This window comes from Tetrao urogallus, assembly GCF_951394365.1.
Source record: "Tetrao urogallus genome assembly, chromosome: 3".
In the NCBI taxonomy this organism is placed as follows: domain Eukaryota; kingdom Metazoa; phylum Chordata; class Aves; order Galliformes; family Phasianidae; genus Tetrao; species Tetrao urogallus.
In genome coordinates this window covers 50,785,239-50,807,025 of record NC_136815.1, presented here as the reverse complement: position 1 = coordinate 50,807,025, position 21,787 = coordinate 50,785,239, and the positions used below count along the sequence as shown (strand labels likewise).

At 41.2% G+C, this 21,787-nt stretch overlaps 1 protein-coding gene across 1 annotated transcript in view; it reads right to left on the bottom strand.

Moving 5' to 3' along the window:
- Nucleotides 1-17,508, bottom strand: part of GNAL (G protein subunit alpha L) — a gene marked incomplete at both ends in the record, with an annotated part of 178,154 nt that extends 160,646 nt beyond the window's left edge. The window contains one exon of the mRNA XM_079533018.1: nt 17,052-17,508. Coding sequence (XP_079389144.1) covers nt 17,052-17,508 — 457 coding nt within the window. The remainder of the gene's footprint in view (nt 1-17,051) is intronic.
- Between the last annotated feature and the right edge of the window lie 4,279 nt (nt 17,509-21,787).

The window sequence follows — 21,787 nt, the reverse complement described above, 5'->3', positions numbered from 1 at the left end:
TTGTCCAAGTCGATCAGATTTACTACTATACAGGATGCAACAGTTACAAACACGAAAATATTTGAATACTTTCATCATTCCAACCTGAACTACTTCCACCAGAAGGTAGAAAGAATTAACTCAAAAAAGGACAGTCAATTTTCCTTTCCTCTTTTCCATAGTTTCAAGAGCAGCAGCCATGGAAAACCTGAAGGGCGCATGAATTAGTTAAACAGCTCTTGATAACAAGTCAATGCCTATCTTCACCCAGACAGTGCTGTCCACGAGAGGAGTTGCTAGAAACAGACAAGTTCAAGAAAATGAGGAAGCGAGAAAATAATTGAGTTGTTTTACTATCTGCTATCCAAGCATCAAATGTATGTTCACATCTCTGGACTTCACGACTCCGAACCTACGAATATCTTATCTTCCTGATGGAAAACTACAGTGTTCTTAGATGCTGCATTGATTGTAACGGGGTGTGATGCACTTGTGCCAATTTACTGTGTCCCACTCCAAAGTGCTCTATGAGGCCACTTGGTCTTCCAAAAGGATCTATTCCCTAGTGTTAGTTGTAAGATAGTCTCGCAGAAGAGTTTTAACTCATGGCTAGCAGAAGGTGACTGAAAAATACATCATCCTGAAAAGTAAGCAGGAAAAACGGAAACAAAAGCTCACTTTGGGATATTCTCATTCATATGCAGTACTTGAAAGATGTGGAAACTGATGAAGAGTATTCATTAAGCCATATGAAAGCTGCAATTCTTAATTAAGAAAGCATCAGGAAGCTGAGGATTTACTTAAGTAGGAAATTAAAAAAATGGTTACCATTACAAAAATGCCAGATCAGTGCTCGTTCTGAACCAGAGGTCTCAGCACAAGACGACCTTTCATGATCTGATCTTGAAGTTAAATGCTATGCCTAAGGAGGAAAAAAAAATCCAAGCTGGTTTTAAAATATAATCTACACGGAAATAAAGTCTTCTTTTGAAGTTTATTTTCAAAGTTGCAAAAATAGCATGACCGGCTTTAATTATGCTGCGGGACAAGCCACGTCAGTTTAGCTATAGAATCCTGCTTTGTTCGGAGCAAAGCAAACAAACTGCAAGTAAAGAGCAAATCAAGGTGATATAGCAAATAACAATGGTGCCTATAAAGTGCTGAAACTGGTTGAAACCGGTGTAATGAAAGACTCTTGGCACTACAAACAGGCTGTTAGCATTTTCTTTAAGGAAGAGGAACCTCTGCCTTCAGTGCCACAGAGGTTTGCTTCTCTGTTCATATGATCACTGAAGAGCAAGCCACATCCAAGTACCTCAAAATCCACTGGCATAGCAATTTACACCTGGGCTACGAGGAAACTGGGGGCAGAGGATTTCATACTATTTACATTTACATACATTTTCATACTACTACAGAAGTAGTTTAACACCACTGATGTTTGCAGTCAGTCACAGCTTCTTTTGGCTACAGGTCTAGACAGACATAAGATTCTGCCAAATTTCTTCGGTATTTGTGGGCAAATTATTAAACTTGAAGTGCTGGTAGTCGTTCAGTTGTTTCTTCAGGCTGCTGTTAGCATTTTTAAAGCATCCAGCAATAGCCAGAAGTTATAACAGTCAGAAATCAGTTCTAAGTTCAGCCATTACTGAGCTACTGGCATAGTTTATCCAACAATGACCTCAGCTTAGATAAGATCCCACAGGATTGATCAGGTAAGGCACTGTACATATACAAGGCAAGCCCTAAGCAACAAAACAGACATGGATCTTGAATACTAAGACAAAACTGTATAATGTTTTGAATAGGATTTGAATCCTGGATTGTTCCAATTAAGGAATGCATGATTTTCACTCTCCATTGTTATCAAGTCGTGTCCCTGATGACATTTGATAACTTCTATTGTTCCCAGAATCATTAATGAAGAGTGCATGCGTGTGTGTGTGTGTGTGTGTGTGTGTGTGTGTAGTTGCGCATATTTGCTAGAGGAAAAATGGCAGTCCTAATAATTTTCTAGAAGCTTCATGCCAAAAACTGTACCACCATCCAAATAACTTCACCACCAGCCGTGGCATACCAAAGCAGTACGTATTCTGAAGGAGTGTGACCATACAAAGAAAGTCCCAGTAACATCCAATTCAGTAACTACTAGTCTGCTTCAGCTTGAGGTAAATCAGCTTAGAGACTTCAAGAACAAGCTGTCTCAATTTTTTTTCCCAGACAATCTCACCATGCTTTAGCAGCGAGGGGCAGGGACAAAGTTTTCCCTCCCAGAGATAGAAGTGTCTGCATGCCTAGGCTCAGAACCCTTTGTCTGGAGCCAAGCTCATTAGGCTAGCACTGGGACATAAAAATGGTACCAGAAAGTTCATTTTCTTTCTAATTGAGTTCTCCTATATCTAATGCCTGGCCACCAGAAGAGTTCCACGCAGAGCTGCAGCACTGCCATTAGAGTTCCTCTCTTTCAGAGGTTCCATTTGAGAAGTAGTTCTCTGAAATTCTAGAAAACTTTAATTAAACAGAGTAATTCAGACACTAAAAGGCACTGGAGTTTTGTACCAGGTCTCTGAAATAATTCTGCAAATAAAACAGGCTATAGATGCCTAAACGACTAACTGAAATTAAGATTGTACTTGAGTTTGATCTTTTTCCACTCCTACTCAGATTTTTAAAAATCTGTAAAGCAGGAGAACATACCTACATTTAACTACTTAGAAAAACCCACAAGACACTAACAGCTTCTATACGTAATGCAAGAATTGTTCCACATAAAAAAAATGAAGCTGACATGCAGTCAACAATCTTATTCAGTTGCTATTATTTGTTCCACTATGTGTATACTGTAAGGTAGGCGTGGTCCTACGAGGAATGCAGAATGGAAGAACAGACAGGTAATAAAAGGCAACATAACACGTACTAATATAAAGCATATATACCAAAGGTTTGCAATGAGTTTGAACAGATACCCTTCATGCTGGAAATATCTAATCTTTGCACGTATGTTTAACAAATTAACTAGAGTCAGACTCAAACCACACTGAACTTTTTTTCACCTTTCATCAAGAATTTTTCATGACAAATACCAACAGCTGTTTATAGTCACAAGAGGAAAAAAAAGGAATAAAGTATTTCTGTCAATATTTTAAGATTTCTGCCATTCTTAAATGCAAGGAAATTTGTCAGCCTGCAGCCATTGATTCAGGGCTTGCATACTGCATTAAGCTTAACAAAAGAAACCACAGGTTTTTTGTTTGTTTGTTTTGTCTCAGAGTGAATGCTCAGAGAAAAAAAAAAAATAAATTCCTATTTTAAGTTAATGAATTATCACCATGACTTAAATGGGTTTCCCATGACTGAATCCAGTAGAAAGTGACAAAAATAACACTGAAGCGACCAAAAAAAAAAAAAAAAAAAAAAATCTTGGAAGAATTGATATATTTTGAGTATGAAACTTAACTTATGTGCACAAGTCTTCTTTGATGTTGACCATTTGACTCCAGCTGAAGTTGGTGGAAGATAAAACTGCTCAGTACTTTTGAAACACTTTTGATGACATATGCCATAGAACTGAAAAAAAAAAAAAAAAAAAAAAAATCGGATGTTCAAAGACAAAGGCATTTACAAAAATTATTTTCTGCCATGCTTCTGGGTCTCAGCTCCTTATTCTAACTTGAGCAGTAAATTCCAAACTTGATGAGACTGCAGAGTTAAGTTCACATCTGGAATTCTTGGAACACAGCAAGACTTACACTGCTTTCAATGTAAGTATGCTTTTATATACATGGAAATCACATTGACTTAAAACTTCAGATGTTTACATAAATTATGTCATCAGAATCAGTAACAAAACTGCTCAGGTATTTCAAGCTAATTTTTCCTCCTCCAGTGTTTCTGTTTAAAATCTATCTTGGATGTCCCTTTTGAGAGAAAATACAAGTTTCCTCCACAGGAGGGCTTCCTGTGTGGAGAGTTAATTAAAAAGCTAGAAGGCCCAGCCCTTTATTTACCAGAACACCTACAGAAGAGGAGCTATCCTTTGAAATGTTAAATAAATTACCAACCACAGATAGGGTCAAAAAAGCTTTTCAAGCCACCGAGTGCACTGAAAAACATATACACACCTGGTGAGGAGGGGCACAAGGACTGTCTGGAATAACAGCATGATGCATGTAGTCAAATACCTTATGGATTGAGATAGTTGTTACAGGGCATTTGGGATGAGTCAAAGAATATCTCAGTGTGCTCAGACATACTTAATTCTTCTACAGAATTAAGATCTTTTATACCTATAGGTTAGTAGAGACTATCATAAGCATTGACTTCTAAGACATAACACTCATGACAAATTCTACATTTAACAGATACTAATTCTCTTTCCTACTTTTCCTGCTACCAAAAATAATCAGACACCAAAAAAGTCACCCTAAAATAAAGCTGTTAATCTACTAAGTGCTTGGTTTAAGAACTTTACATTTTGGGTGGGACTTTTTTGTGGTGAAGATGATTTCAAAACCTGAACGAACAGTAATTCCCCAGCCATTAGCAAGATTCACTTAATTTGAAAGACAAGAGTTCAAGAAAGGTCCAAGGAACTGCCTGCAAGATCTGACGTGATACAGAAGCCACTTTTGTTCCATAGCAAGTGACAAACACAAGAAGGAAACAAAAAGCATTAAGAAGTATTTTTATCCTCCTCTTCTAACCTGTAATAGTAGTATCTAATCAACAGGCTTAGCATTTCATCTTAAGAAAGTATTTCCAGCTTGCATAAACTATCAGTTTACTAAGAAAGATACTTGTTTCTTCTTTTAAGAAAAGGAGAGGGAAGTAGATTGGGATGCTCAAAAACAAGACCATACACATAGATGGAACAGACCAAACAAAACACAGCTGTTTTCAAAATATCTCAAGTTAATAAAATTAGTTTGTTGTTCTGGAAACCGTAATAGCACCGTGCTCTTCCAGCTACCATCACTGCTAGAGCAAGTCTTGGATAACCAGCTTCATTGTTTAACGAAAACATTAACCTAGAAATATCAGGTTATGTTCTTCACTTTACAGCAGTGACAGCAAATAGTGCTGTGTGTGTCAACACAACCAATTCCTTAAACAGATTCTAGTCTTTCTGCTTCCAAGGTGATTTAAACAGGTGGGTTTTGTCTGTTTTTCAATTTCTGTTGTTGTTTACACAAGAATTCCCTCTAGAAAGGGTCCAAGCATACCTTGCAAGCCTCCACAAATGATAATATAAAGAATGTCAACCATGCCTACTGGTACCCTATGAAATAACCTCAGGGCATCAGAAAAGAAAGTTTTCCAGGTATGACAGAATTATTAGAATTAGAATATAGTATGAGAAAAATCACATTCCAACAAGAATAGGACTGATAGCTACCATTTACAGTCAATGAATCAGTAAAAAAACAGGTTATTTGCTTCATTAAAAATAAGTATTTGAGGGATATTGATAACAAACACAATCAAATTAAAGGCTTACCTCAGTGCATCTGCTGTTACAAATAAGCAATGCACATGTCTGACTTTATTCTGCAAAACTCCAGTACAGCACATTTCAAGTGGATCAGGAATCATCTCTTAGCTGAATTTCAAGAACTAACTGTGAATCAAACTAGTTGCAGTACTGGTAGAAAAGTCCCCATGGCATTAGTAAAATTATAGCCAATGATTAAATATACCACTATGAATAACATCAGCTCATAAAAAGATTAATGTGTAGAGGAGACATGCTGTTGGCAACAGTAGCTCTCTAATAGGCTTGGTACTGTCAAATAATAGCCTTAAATGAGCCATTACAAAACTGTATCTGGAGAAGTAGCAAAGGCAGATTCTTGCAGGCCAGTTTCCAAAAGGCTTGGATATTTAATGACGGTATATTGTCAGAACATAAAAAACAACGCTCCCTTTAGAAAATAAATGCAATACACCATTAAAAAACAGAGACCACTTCATTGATATTGAAAAAACAGAGAGAGTTCTCAGAGATAAGAGCAATAGGTTAAGAGCACAATTAGCTTTTAAGGAATATTTTTCCATCTGCTTTCTTTCAAGGAACAGAAAAATTAAGCAAGTTCAGTTACAAACAAACAAGAGAAAAGAAGTGTACTAAAAAATCCAGACAGATAGAAGCTAGTTTCTAGGACAGAATGGGAAAAATGTCCCAAACAATACAATTGCTTTAACACTTAATAAGAAAATTAGCAAACCAATAATTTTTTTGCTACAATTCAGATTTATTCATTTAGAGACATGGACACCATTAGGAAGTTTTTATTAGGAAGGACTATTTGATTACAAAGGTAGTCCAATGGGAAAACCTTACTGGTCACTTCTGGACTTCCATGTTTATTTTTTCATAAATTCCTTATATCTACTCCAATTATCTGGTTGTTTAACTCATGTTGACAATGCAGCTACCAATTCTAAAGTCTTTGTCAATCTAGTTTTAGCACTAAGCTAGAAGAAACAACTGGACTCAGACAATGCCATACATAAACTTCAAATTCAGTAATATCTTCTGATATTACTGAATATATGAAATTATATTACATTGATTATACCAAATTATACTGAAAATCAATTTTTCTCATGTGAGATTATGACAGATTAATTCATCCTGTAAACAGTCAGTTCAAGTAACTGCCTAGTTATCCCTTCACTAGACGTATCAGAGTACACAGAAAAAATAATGATATAAATTCTTACTTTTAAATAAAATCATTTGTCATGTGAAGAAATACAAAGCAAGGTATTACAAACAAGCTTCAGATTTACCTTAAATAAGAAGTCAAAGAAGGGAAAACAAACACACAGGAAAACTGACGCTCATATTCCTTCAGCCATCTTCAACTTGGACAGAGAAATGTCATCATTAGGAAAAGGTTAGGTTAAATGACAATGACAGTCAGCATAGTAGAATGTAGTTTTATGTCAGGCTGTTTGGAGCTAAGAAGACTACATATTTGTTTTGCCCTGCACCCAAGCTGCACATAGTAGGACCTTTGCAGTGCAGGAGATCCCTTGCAGGCAGTGCCAACTGCTCAGATGAACAAGGCACAATAAGATGAGTTCTGCTGTTAAGACAAATGCTTTGCCTTGAGTAGAACCAAATGTTGACACACATTCTTGATAACCCTTACCATAGCAGAGGAGTTGGAACTAAATGATCTTTAATGTCCCTTCCAACCCAAACCTTTCTATGATTCTGTAATTCTTATCCTAAGCATAAGCAGACTGAGCAAGAAATATCTTTTCATTATCACTCACAGCATCACAGTCCTTATTTCCATTTCATGAAATTGATGGATCAAGAGCACTAGGAGTGGTACCACACATAACATGAAGCAGCATGAAAGATAGTCCCTCCCCGAGTCCCCCACCCAAGACCCTCAGTACTGCAATCACCTGAGTGGCTGTCTGATCTTTTATCACATTGCTTTAACTTTCAATGGAGATGCTGAAAAGTATTTTCAGTCTGTGGCAGATGGACCTTTTAAATCCTTTTCAAAAAGATAGGGACTACCAATAAACTTTTTTTTTTTTTTTTTTTTTTGGAGTGGATTACTCTTCAAACGATACTCTTCTACCTTAAATTATAAGCTACTTCAAATATCAATAAACTCTTCTTCTTTCATCTTTTTATGAACCAGTTTTCCTTCCTTCAGTGGTTGACATTACATCCGGAGCCAGCCATCTGTTGACAGGAACACATTCTACCATTCTAAGTGTTTTCCATCCTTTTTCCCCCCCCTCTGCTAAGTCAACATCTTCACCTCAAGTCCAAAGGCGGAAGTGAGTACTGTTACCTCCATAAATATTGCCACAGTTTTCCCTTATAGGAACATACTGCTTGTACTATTTCAATGATAATCAAGTTGGAAAGGCACTACTGGCCACTCACGAATCCAGACCTCACGTGAAGTAGATTAAGGAAAAAAAAAAAAAGAAAAAAAACAACGAGAAAACAACAATGGAGTCTGCACCGACAGTCTCATGCTGGGTGCACTTTGAAGCTTAAAGATGCTTCAAAAGGATTGCTACGGCTCCCAGTCATCAAGAAATCAGAAAGCAAAATCAGAAAACAAAGTCACGCCCACCTCTACTGCTACTGATAAGTCTTCAATTAAGAGACACCGGCACTTTTACAGTACTGAAGAATCACAGCAGATGTAAGGCTGTTCAGAATATTCTTACACATAAGAAATGTATTTACTAAAAGGAATAGTGCCTGACAATTAATTAAATGAAGATTTTTCACCAGTTTTTCTCCAAATGCCAAAAGCTCCCGTGTTCCCCTCCCAACACATCTTCATGCACAGGCCACCATTGTCTATATGCACTTCAAGTTTTATTCTGCTAAACATACTGAAGTGATCAGAGTTTACATGGAAGAAGGCTGTACTCTAGAAAAATAAAATTGTAAAGTAAATTTTCTAAATAATGTGTGATTCCTGGTTTTCATTAGGAACGTTAAATCTAAGGAAGATCAACTATTCTGCCTATGCAAAAGTCATTGTCCTGAAAATCTCATCTGCCTTCCTTCACTGAAATATTTTAAAGGAATAAAAGCAGAACAGTTTGAACAGCTCATCTTCTGCAATTGGCAATTCACAAGCCAGTCGATCCAATATACAGAAGATGTTTATAAAAACATCTTAATCACATCTTTGCAGATTATGAAGCAATTATTTCAACAGGCTTTTTTTTTCCCCCAAAGGTTATAAAATGTCGCACTAAACCTAGAAATTTAGTGTTTGTATAATATAAAAAAGTTTGTCTTCGCAAAGACTGCAAGTACTGGAAGTCCTCAATATCTTGTTTGCGTCTCTTCTAAAGTGAGTTAGACAAGTACAACACGCTCAGAAGAGGAAGAAGGCAGCACTGTAAGTCTACTTTGTAACTTGAATGTCCCAAGAGCCAAAAAAGAAACCAAAACAACAAAAAACCACAGCCAATCTTGTTACAAGGTCCGCTAGACTTGCTTTGTTCTTGGTATCTATGACATATTTCAGGATAAAATCCTACAATACATTCTTGAAGTCTGCTTTACTCACTTAGACTCCAGATGGTGATTTACCATGTTTTACAAGTAAAAGTAATTGTGCATGTGCACACACGCAGGCACAGTATGTTTGTACTCATACATGAAGAGCTATTGCTGGAATAGGGAATTATTCCTAAATCAATGTGAAATAAATTCAGGCGAGTGAAATAAGAATGGGAGCTGTCATTCAAGGAAAAAAAGCAACTTGTTTCTGCTTGAGCTTAGTCCTCCACATGAGGCATTCAAGAAAATAAAGGTGATCTCTATTAGGAAGGCACTGTATAACAGCATGCAGTGCATTCTGCATTTGCTTTAAGATCCAGAATGACTAATTCTCTATAATTAAGAAAACTGTAGCATAACAGAGTTGGTAATGCCTCTGGCAGCATTCATCACAGTTTTCAATAGGAGATTAAGTTACTTAATACAAATTATACTTGCACAGAGGAATACAGATCCATGATCACCCACTCTTTTGGCAGTAGAACCTATTCTTTGTTTTTCATAATGGAAAAATAAAACTGTTTCTACCCATTTTAATTCACATGACAGAAATTAAATACAGGTTATATTACATGTATCAAAAAGTATGCATTTCTCAAATAAGTAAAAAAGAGGGGCTGGAAAAGCGATATCAGCAGAGAATGGGGACTCAATTTATTGTCAGACTATTATTACAGATATTTTCCATCTTGCTTTGTAATGCCATTGTATGTACAAAGCCAAATCACAGAGGGAAGGTTTCCCTTTGCTGCAGTTTCTGAAGACCAACTAGACAATTAGCTGGAATCGATGGCTGAGAAGAGCTTCCTTGTTGCCCTTTATAGGAAGGCAGCCTCCTTGAAGAAACTGACAAAACGCTGTTGCCTACTGAGAGAAAGTGAAAGGCTTTTCATTTCTAGTTATTTTAAATGTTGAAAAAAACCAAACCACCAACTAAACAAACAGACAACCTAACAACAACAAAAATGAACAACCCAGCACCTGCTCTCTACTTCTAAACAGTTTTATACATTTGAAAAGGCACGTTGTTCCAACATGATGTAAATTCTTGGCTAAAAAAACGTTGAAGATAACAGTACAGAATTTAAAATATGACCTGGATTTGACTTACCATAGTAATGGTATTTCAGAAAGAATAATTTATTATTCTTGAAATTTAACATTAATTTAAGCGTAAGTGGAATCTATAATTCTTAAATTTAAACTTTAAAAAACAAACAAATGGAGAATACCAGATCATGAGGAAGTAATTAAAGTTTGGCTTCAAAGATATCAATCAGTTAAGATCTTCCACTACAGCTGACTGATGTTACGCCTTATGTTATAAACATTAAGTGACAGGGTTTTACTTGGATTTACCTTGCATGTGAACACAAAAAATAAATCTTTTCCTGACAGTTTTTATTTATTCTAGCCTCAAAGAGCACACCCTTCCTTCTCAATACAGCTAAGCCAGTGAGGACTTCAGTCCTTAAACTGTTATTCCATATTTGTGTGCAGATAAACTCCGTGAGACAGAAGGTTGATGTACAGCCATGCAGTGCAAAAGGGATAACAGTGAACACTGCTGGGCAATATCCTGAACATGCTCAGCTGCTTTTGAAATAGACCCAAACATGATGTGTGCAGGTCAGGTACAAGGCTGCATTTTTTCCAGACCTTGCATGCCTGGACATTGAAAGCCAAACTCCCAGATTTATGACTAGTAATACCATAAATCAACAAAAGAAAACATACAAAGTATTTAAAACCAGTTGTGTCAGACAGTTGTAAGGAACAGAACAGTAAGACAAAGCTGCTGCCCATAAAATTGAAGACATGTTGATAATTGCAGCAGAGACAATATTTCACAGAGTTGAAGAGCCACCCATGGTCGTAAATCTTAACAACAGCAAAATGATTTTTAATAAACCACTGTAAATAATAACTATGAATATGCATTTTCCATCTTCAAAAATAGACCTACATCTTCAGAGGATAGGCAGCTTTAGACTTCTTTTAGAACACAGTCTCACTCAATTGGCCGAATAACATCTGCTCAGGGCTCCATTTTGTTCAGCCCATCGTTGGTCAAGAAACACACTTTTCTTAAAGTAGACATTAAAAAAAAAAAACAACAAACATATTCAAAATACACAGAATTCAGGGAAACATTGAGAGGCAAAAGTTTAGAGCTTCCCAAAGCAAAATGGTCATTTGGAAGTTTCTTTCCCTTTTGGAAGAAATGACAGCTCTGAGATCTCAAAACATTCCTTGCATCATTACATTCCTCTGCCAGTAGGTGACAGTATATGGAGAAGAACCATTCCCAGATCATTTAGTGAAAACAAAACGCATCTCATCTTCCAAATACATTAGATTTGGTATGCAGAGGGACGGCTAGTTTCCCTGCACAGCTCTGCAAGATTGTTGGATTGAAAATAAATAAATAAATACACAAATGAAATGAGTTCAACCCTGAAAGTTTAAGTAAGTTTAAGTAAGGACTGGTGCAAAAAGAAAGCTGAAAAGAAGCCGTGACTCTAAGAAAACAAATGCTAAAACACAAATAATAATCCAACAATGTAATTATTATTTATATGATTAACCTGCAAATAAAGAGTGGGAGTGAGAGATTGGACAACTGAAAGGAATGAACATGGAAACAAAGTTTCACTTTGTATTTCCTCTAAACTGTGAAGGGGAGAAAAAAAAAAAAAAAGGCAATGTAGAAGAATAAAACAAGTTCAGGCACTGGTCAAAATTTCATACAAAGGCTTAGGTTGGAAGGGACCTAAAAGATCATCCACTTCCAAGCCCCCCTGATGTGGGCAACATCACCACATACTAGATGAGAGATGCCCAGAGCCCCATATGACCTGGCCAAGGATGGGGAATCCACAGTTTCTCTGTGAAGCCAGAGCCAGTGCCTCATTACTCTGAGTAAAGAACTTAAATTTCCCCTCTTTTAGTTTAAAGCCATTTCCTCTTGTCCTACCACTATTAGACCATGTAAAAAGTCAGACTCCTTCCTCTTTATAAGCTCTCCACAAGTACTGGAAAGCCGCAATGAAGTTTCCCCAGAGCCTTCTCTAAGAGAAACAAGTCTAGTTCCCTCAACCTTTCTTGATAGGAGAGGTGCTCCTCTCCTGTCAACCCATAGCAGAGAATCATAGATTCACAGAATCACCAAGGTTGGAAAAGACCTACCAGATCATCCAGTCCAACCGTCCATCTATCACCAATAGCTCTCACTCAACTATGTCCCTCAACATAATGCCCAGACATTCCTTGGACCCCTCTACAGTCTGCAACTCCCCCACCTCCCTGGGCAGCCCATTCCAGTGTCTGGCCACTTTCTTGGAGAAGTAGTATCTCTTAGCATTCAGCCTGAATCTCCACTGACACAACTTGAGGACATTCCCTCTAGTCCTAGAAGTTACTAACTGCAGCGGGAGCTTTAAAGGACAAAAGAGATTAGCCCAATTTGCTTAGGAAAGACACAGTATCACAATAAATGCTTGTGGAACACCAGAGCACAGCACTTGACTATCACTGTACGTTGGTCTTGGGCAGTATCAGCCACAGAGCCATCCTCATGCAGCAGCTGCAAAACATGGAACCAAACAAGAAAGCGGTTTTGCATGCAAATGATGCAAAGGATTAGGGATTATAAAATCCATTTGCGTTATTACAATGGTTACTACTTGCAGCGCATTGTCTCAAAGTCCTGAAAATATCTGTTCCTGCCAATTACATATCCATTATCTCAGGCTGTAGGGATCCTAAGTCTAACCACACAATCAATGAGGTTTTTTTGCAAGGACAAGACAGACATATATGGAATGCAAAGCAGAGGTGCATGGCGCAGTTACAGACTGGAACAGGCATAATGTCTGGTGAAAACAGAGAAACACACCAAGCACAGGGGAAGCATCTTGACACATCAATCTCAACTCAGTTCTGGTATTTATCAGTGAACACGAGTTGGGGTTAAAAATTTGAATTAAAGCTATTTTTTAAATGAAAAAAAAAAAAAAGATTTACTGGCTTCAATTTTGAGAATTGTTTTGGAGACTGTGCTCGACTGATTGCTCACGCATTAGACTTAAACAGCAATTTCAGTCTGAAAGCCACTGTCAGAGCAGACATCCTTCCCACAACACAATTTACAGTTTTCAGTGAATAGAAGGTATCTGATCATGAAGAAGAGTAATGCTGTGCTGTTGTGTTATATTGTACACATCTGAGCTTCGAGGAATCTACTGCTTGGGAGCCCCTGCAGCTTGACATGGCACCTCTGCATTTGATTTCCATGAGTTAAAGGGGGGGTATGCTTCCTTGTATGTTTTATACACTTTTGCACGTAAATGTAATGAAGTACCTAAATATCACTATCAAGTCTTAATACTTTAAATATTGTTTGGAAGGCTGCAGTTACATTCGGAAATGAATGAAAAATGGAGATGCTCACTTTCTTCAACCTCTATCATTACTTTTGGTTTCTACTGAACAGAAAAGCTTTTACTCCTAGCACTTTCCGTTTCATTTAGGAAGTGCAAAAAAATGGGTTGGGTTCTGTCTGAGAAAATCACCCCAGTCAGGACAGCAACTGAGACTCTGGGGAAAGGGAAACAGCAAGAGTCAGAAATTGCTGGAAGACAACCATCCAGGAAAAAGTGATTCCCATCTATGGCCTACTTGAACATTGCATAAGCCTTAAGTACACCACCAGGGCTAGCACTATGTTTAAAGCCAATCCCCCTTCAAATATCATTTTCTCCCAAAATAGTTTAAAATATGAGATCGGAAACAAGAACTTAAATTGGTTCCATAAAGTGATTTGTAATGTTTATACAGGAAATCACTAGCAAAAACAATCTTGAAGAACAGAATATTTGTAGTTCTCTGGAAAAAGAAGACCAAATGGAAACCAAGGCAAAAAAAAGAAAAAAAAAAAAAAAAAAAAAAAAAAAAAAAGCCGAGATGCTCTGACCATGCTCTGGAAGGCTACACAATATGCATGCATGCTTAAGAAAAATCCTTATCTCCTGATTAGTGAAGGCTTCCCTGGAATTATCGTATCGTAGAATGGTCTGGGATGAAAAGGACTACAACAATCATCTAGTTTCAACCCCCCTGCTATGTGCAGGGTCACCAACACCAGACCAGGCTGCCCAGAGCCACATCCAGCCTGGCCTTGAATGCCTCCAGGGATGGGGCATCCACAACCTCCTTGGGTAACCTGTTCCATTGCGTCACCACCCTCTGTGTGAAAAACTTCAATTCTGCACAGATAAGCACTGTCACTTATAAAAATAAAAATCAAATAATACAATGCATAATAACTCAAGGTTTCCAGTTTTCTCTTTTTAAACTAACACTAAACAAGAAACAGGCAATTGTAGAGGGAAGTGAGTTTCCATTTTATGTCAGTTCATCTTGCTGCAGAAAGGAAAAACAAACAAATGAAAAAAATACCTCCCCCCAAACCTCACCTGCTGTTATTCCAGTGCAGCAGCACAGCCACCTGACACAGACATAGCCATTTCTGCATGCAGGCAGCTCTCTCTCAAGGGTGCCAGCCTGGCTGCGTGCTCTTTCTTGCAATCCCTGTTTATGACAGAACACATACGAATGTGGCAGGGGGGAGCTCAGAACATCACATGAAGCAGCACCAATTGGGGGCAGGAGATGCTGTGTTGAGCAGGATGTTCTTGGAGAACCATTTACAAACGTAGCTAGAAAAAGCCTTTATAGACTTATAACCTTTTTTGATAAGGAATACAGCAAAGCAGACTGTTTTCACTTGACATAATAAATGGAGAATACGCATGCTTTTAGTGAAAGGTCATTCTCAAACACTCGTAGAAGAGGCTTTCCTTCTGATATACTAGCAATTTAAAGACTCTTGAGATTATCAGTGCATTTCCCTTGCATATCTTTTTGAGATTTAGTAGTTGCTCCTTAAAATATACACATTTTTTTCTCTAGAATTTCTCCAGAATCCTCTAAGTTCACCCCAGTTCACGTTTAAGACAAACAAGACAAACCAAAATGAAACTCTTATTTACAAGATTATACCTAAAAGTAGAAACAAACAAAACTCGCACCAACCCTGCTGCTCAACTTTATTTATCCAGCACTGGTGTTCTGCTGTCACCACACTCACCATTCCCCTCTACTACACATTTCCTTCATGTTGAATCACAAAGATATTCCTCCTTCCTGCAGCAGAGGTACGTCTCTAAGTTCATGCCACCAGGAAAATCTTGAGGACAGGGATCAAGTCATCTACTACCAAAACTGGTATAAACAGCAAGCTGATAATATTTTCTCTAAAGAACCTTTTGTGTAAATCCTAAGATTTCTCCCTGCACAAGATTGAAAACAACTACCTTCTGCAATGCAATTTTACTTCTCTATTTCTCCAAGAAATAAACCTTTTGCCATCCTAAACATTTTCCTATTATCTAGAGCAGTTTCCACTTCCGTGCAAATAGCTGCACAAAGCACCTGCAGCTCTTCTGACACCCAAGGCAGACATTTATGTCAGGTCCTGATCTGCCAGGGTTGAAACAATATTTCAGCATTTCCTCTCTGTGACATGGAGATGGAGAGCATCCTACAGTTATGACACATTTTAACATAGAATTCAATGCAAGAGTATGATTAGCATCGAGTTTCTTTCAGGTTGCCAGGCTAGAGATGGTGCATTGTTTCTAAACAGGTGTTGGCCACACAGGTTCACTATGACAACCACCCATGCTGTGGACTACAGCAGTATCTCTCCATGTGGTAGGATCCTTATGTTTCACTGCTCTCAGGAGGATGGCCACCAGCACCTGCCTTCTTGTAGCCATGCTGGCAACAACACACCTTTCAAGATCACAGGAAGGGAAATATCTAAATATACACTTTTTAAAATGGAATATGATGTTTGAAAATAAATACCACACCAGTTCAAGCATCAGGAAGAGGGCTTTACCAAGAAAATTATTAATTCCACGGAGCAGGAATTACGCCTTCTTCCTCTTCCCTTTCACAAGCTGCACTGGTATCCTCCAGGCTGGCATTTTAGGGATAATAATAGAGCCAAGGATTTGTTTTTAGAACTGGAGCACTACAGTCCTGGCAGCAGACACCGCTCACACCTTTTGTGCGCTGCCATATTTTTTATCTTCTCCTCCCCTCACCCACCAACAGGACCAAAGGAATCCAACAGCACGGAAACAGCTTTATAAAGATGTCCGGTACCCAATATCTGGAATAAATACCAATAACCCCCGAAACTCCACGCCGCCGAACTTTGTGAAGACAGGCCAATGCAGGAGGACATCAGTATTTCCATGCTACCAGAAGTTAGCAATTTACAGCCACGGTTAATAGGCCAAATGAGCCCTACGCTCAGCCCATAAAGAGCCCTGCAGCATGACTATTCTGTTTCCTACAGGAAATGAGATGCTTGTACGAGATACCCCTGTGGTTTTCGTACTGTAAATGTATCAGCTGGTACAAAGCCTCCAGAGAGGGCCATTAACTAATGCTTAGAAAGAGCAGCGCAGCAGCAGACCGCACGTAGCACCTCGGAGACGAAAAGCGAGGACCAAAGCCGACGACAGAGATCGAGGGCCGGCATCCTGCGGCGAAGGCTGTGCGGGGAACAGACCTGCCCACGTCGCCCGAAGCCTTCACCCCGCTCCTCCGCACGAGGAGGCCGCACCCGCCACCCCCCTTCCCCACCCATAGCCGAGGAGGCCCACCCTCAGGCGCACGTCCCACCGTGGCCATTTTTCCCCCCTTTCTCGCCCGCTCCCTCCCGCCCGGCCGCCAGGGAGGAGCCGCCCGCCCCGACAGGACCGCAGCCCGGCAGGGGAGGAGGAGGAGGAGGAGGAGGGGGAGGAGGAGGAAGGGCGACAGGGGGTGGAGACCGCCCGGGGCAGGGCCGGGGGAGGCCGGAGGGGCGCGGGGAGACAAAGGGGGGCGGCGGCAGCCCCGCCGGACACCTGCCCGCCCGCCCCGCACGTACCCAGCAGCAGCAGGCGGTGCGTCTGCTTGTACTCCCGCTTCTGCTCCTTGAGCGCCCGGTCGATGCTCTTGCTGACTTTCCTCGCCTCCTTCTCCGCCTCCCGCTCCTCCAGGCGCAGCTTCTCCCAGGGTCTCTGCAGGGCCGGCGGCGGGTGCTGCGTCTGCTGCTGCCGCGCCGCCTTTCCCCCGCCGGGGCCGCCGGCCTTGGGCAGCGACGGCCGCTCGGGGGCCGCCCCGTTGCCGCCGCCGTTCTGCAGCAGCAGCGGCGGCCCGTCCGCTTCGCCACCGCCGGGCTTGCCGCCGGGCCGGAGCGCGCCCTCGCCCAGAGGCTGCGGCTGCGGGGCGGCGTGCGGCTCGGCCGGCGGCTCGGGCTCCGAGGCGGCGCCGGCGCCGGACGAGATGGAGCCGCCGCCGGCGTCGCCGAACAGCCGCGGGCGCAGGCTGTAGCAGAGCCCCATGGCTCGGTGCCCCTGCCGGGGACGGGCTGCGGCGCGGCGGGGCTATAGCCTGGGCGCTTCCCGCCGGCCCTACGCGCCGGGGCGGCGGCGGCGGCGGGGGGCGCGGGCGGGCGGGGAGGGGGCGCCGCGGAGCCCCTCAGGGCCCTGCTGGGCCATCTTGCATTTTCCTCCCCGGGCGGCTCCTCCGCGCCGATCACCTGACGCCGAGCTGCCACCGCTGGGTCCACCTTACCGTAAATACCCCAGCGCCAGCCCACCGCGCAGCGCCGGGCGCCGGCGGGGAGGGGCGGGGGCACCCCGCCCGCGCACACTCACGCCGACACGCTTACACACTCACGCCGGCACACGCAGCGCGGGCTGGGAAACGCTCGCCCCCTGCGCAGGCGGGCGGGGAGGTAGGCAGGGAGGTGGCTGTGGCTTCCCGCAGGCCGCTGCCCCCATCCCGGGCCGCCTTACCCGCTTCCCGCCGGCGACGCCCCGAGCCCCTCCGGGAGAAGCTCGGGAGCTTCCCAGGGGCGCCCGGCGCTGTGCCCTGAGGGCAGGCGAGGCCCGAGCCCCTCACGGCCAGCCGGCTCCCGCCCGGCCGCAGGCCCCGCACGGACGTGCCGCCGTGCCCGCTGTTAAAACACAATTTTCAGCCCGTGTATGCAGTTCTCTACACACACAATGCCTGGCTCCGCCACCCGAACGCTGACTAACGGAGTCGTGGGAGGAAGAGTTTGGATGTGGTGTCTCAGGGAAATAATAGGTGATAACTGGGAAGCGCTCGCCTTTTGCAGCAGTAGTACTTCATGGGCGTGGAAGGCTGTGCCGTGAAGCCAGTCTGTGTAAAGACAGTGGCAGCCCTCATGACAACAAGTCTTGGGCAAATTTGGACAGGTCCTGATTGCCCTGTCCACTGCAAGGTACTTGTGCAACCCTAGGCCTTGGTTTGGTCTCGTCATTTTGCCTAGTGATAGCCACAATTACAAACTCCTATAGGAAGAAGTGGAGAGAGGTGCAACCTCCACACTCCTTCACAATGAATGAATGAGAGCAAATTGGTGATAGTTTTTAGTACCTGGATCTGGGAAACAGAACTTCATTCCTGGCAGAGTTGCTCCTGTCAAGAAACCTAGTGAATGGCCTCTAGAACATGTATTTTGCAAACAGTGAGTTACACATTAACATCCCGCCCCCCCCCCCCCCCCAAAAAAAAAAAAAACAAACCACCCTGCATTAACATAAAATAAATACATTTTAACTGAAAACATCAACTTGCTGTTAGTGCACCACACAGAGGAAAATTTTCCAGTGAAAATATTAGCAGGATCCAGCACGTTGTAGTTGTTCTTGTCTACCATTCAAAATACTGACCAGCTATTTGCAGAGATAGGTGCCTTAGAATCCTAGAACTGTAGAATCACGGAATGGCCTGCATTGGAAGGGACCTCAAAGTCTACCCAGTCCCACCCCATGCCATGGGCAGGGCTGCCCCCCAGCAGCTCAGCTGCCCAGGGCCCCATCCAACCTGGCCTTGAGCACCTCCAGGGATGGGGCACCACAGCTTCTCTGAGCAGCTGTGCCAGTGCCTCACCACCCTCTGAGTGAAAAATTTCCGCCTGACATCTAATCTAAATCTCTCCTCTTTCAGTTTAGCTCTGCCACAAGACTCCTGTAGCTGTTGCTTCCACTGTAAGTTTTAACACTCAATTATTTGATATCCTAGTTACATGTTAGTTGCAAAATATATAAGTGGTTGCCTAACAGCAGAGGTATTTCACCACTGCTGCAATGCTGTTGTGTTGGGGCTGAAATTCCTCTGGCATTATTGTGGGCCACAGCAGTAAGCTACCTCTTAGGCTGTGAATGAAAGATTTTGTTTTTTGTCTGAACTGGGTTTTGGACAGGGATAATCTTGGTGTTCATTTTGGACCAAATAGCAGGGATCCAGGGAGTAGTGGCTGTACGCTTTTAAGCGTAACGAGGTCACAGAATCTCAGCACCATAAGGGGCTGAAAGGGACCTGGATGAAGATCATCCAGACCAACCACCTGCTAACGCAGGCTCACATTCCCTACAGTAGGTCTCACCAGAAATTGTCCAGGTGGGTTCTGAATATCTCCAGAGAAGGAGACTTTATAGTCTTTCTGGGCATCCTGTTCCAGCACTCTGACACCTTACAGTAAAGAAGTTTTTTCTCATGTTCCCATTGCCTCCTGTTCTGTCATTGGGCACCAATGAAAAGAGCCTGGACCCATCCACCTGACTCCTGCCTTTTAGACATTTATAAGCATTCATAAGATCCCTTCTCAGTCTCCTTCAGGCTGAACCGTCTCATGTCTCTCAGCCTTTCCTCATAAAGGAGACGCTTCAGGTTCATAGTCATTCATATTCAGTCATTTCATAGCCCTCCACTGGACTCTATCTATATGTTCTCTGTCTTTCTTGAACTGAACAACTCCAAAAAGCTTGCCTACTAGCTGTTAATATCTTTTTGGCCAAAGGAATTGTGATTATCACTACTTTTGGATTACTGTGGTCTGGGATTGTGAAGAATTTAGAGTGAGAAAGTCAGTGTCATGCAGTTTTCTCATCTGAATGCTGTTTGGAGAGCCTTTTGTGGGACAACATTAAACATTTTCTAAGGTGAGGCATCTAAACCAAAGCCAAACAAGCAACCTAGTTTTTCTGTGGCACTAATTACTTATGATTATGTTAACTGAAATGAATGAATGTGCATATATACATATATATGTATCTGAGTCTGAACTGAGAGCAAAAAACATTAAACAGTTTTTTTTTTCTTCTTCTTCTTGTTCTTAATGCATGGTTCCACCTAGAAATTAAGCAATGGAGGTCTGTCCAGTTGTACGTAGCAACGAGGTATGCCCACCAGATGGCTCTGTTTCAAGGAGTAATACAATTCTGGTAGGTAAATATTTAAATATTATTCTCATGAAATTTTTCCTTACCCTTTCTTAAAAAGGAGTGACTTTTTTTACATTACTTGAACACTTAACATGAATATAATTTATGTTCTATTTTATGTTTTTAAAACAAATTTGATTTAACACTGTTTCTTCAGTATGGAGGAGGTTGGATTTTTGACATATAGATGGTGTTCCAGATTTTAACCAAGGGATGAGAGTTTGTGATCTATCTTAAACAAATGTAGTAACTGCAGTTGCCTTGAAAATTTAATCGTGTGGGAATTCAACGGACCCCAGTTAAATGGAGATCTATTTGAAGTTTGATAAGAAAAGGAACTTGAAGTCCAGGAGAAGTTTTCCTGGGGCTGGAGATTCTTTCATCTTCTTTTTGTTGCTCTGATTATTCCCTACAGTAGTTAAAGAGTTATCAATACTCTGACTACTGCTTTGCAGTGTTGTTTTTCTGTATTTTCATTAAAATAGCACCATGTATTCAGAGACTATAAATTCAGAATCTGTACTGGAATATTCCATCTAAATTATTTGAGCATTTTTTTCTCAGTACTTTTCGGACTTCACTGATGAATAGTGAAAATGTTGCAAAGTTTTATGTTTATTAAAGAGGAAAGTTATGTGATAGAAGAAAAGCAAAACAAATCAAAGAAAGATGAGCTCTGACAAAAAGAAAGTATTTGCATTTGCCTAAATCAAATTCCTATTGAGGTTAATTTTCTTCTTGGTGAAAGGATGTAGGATGTTCCCAGTTTTTGTTAGATGCTAAAGATCTCCATGTTCTTTGACAGGCACTTGTCAAAAAAACCTGCTTGGTTCTTGTGATCTCAATATTTTTGTTGTTGTTATTATGGTATATGACAATAAGCACTAAGCTATAATTTAGTACTTATCTTTTCCCTTGGTCTTCTCTTTGAGAGGTGGTGTACCTGTACTGCCCTGCCAATATATGGGAAAGTAAAATAGAGTTCTTTGATATATGCTTTGCTTCCTAATGTCTGGAATCTTTGTGTAATGTTGCTGACTGAAATCTTATCTGCAAGCACAGGTACACCAATAGACCTGCTGTATATGAGGAGTACAGAGGTTAGATGATTCTCCTGACTTCCTGAAAATATCAGGTAGTCCAAAGACAGAAGAGCAGAAGGAAATGGTATTATTTTCTTGGTCTTCTCATACAGGGGTAATCTGGTTGGTCCTGCAGGGTAGTGCCTTTCCTCATGACCTGAAAAATTATGAGAAGTATGAATAAAGTCAGTTTTGTGTTGTGTTAGGAATGTGCTGGCTGTGTTTCCTCTCCAAACTATTTACAGTAGACTGGAGGATTTATAACCTTTCCATTCTATAGTCGCTCC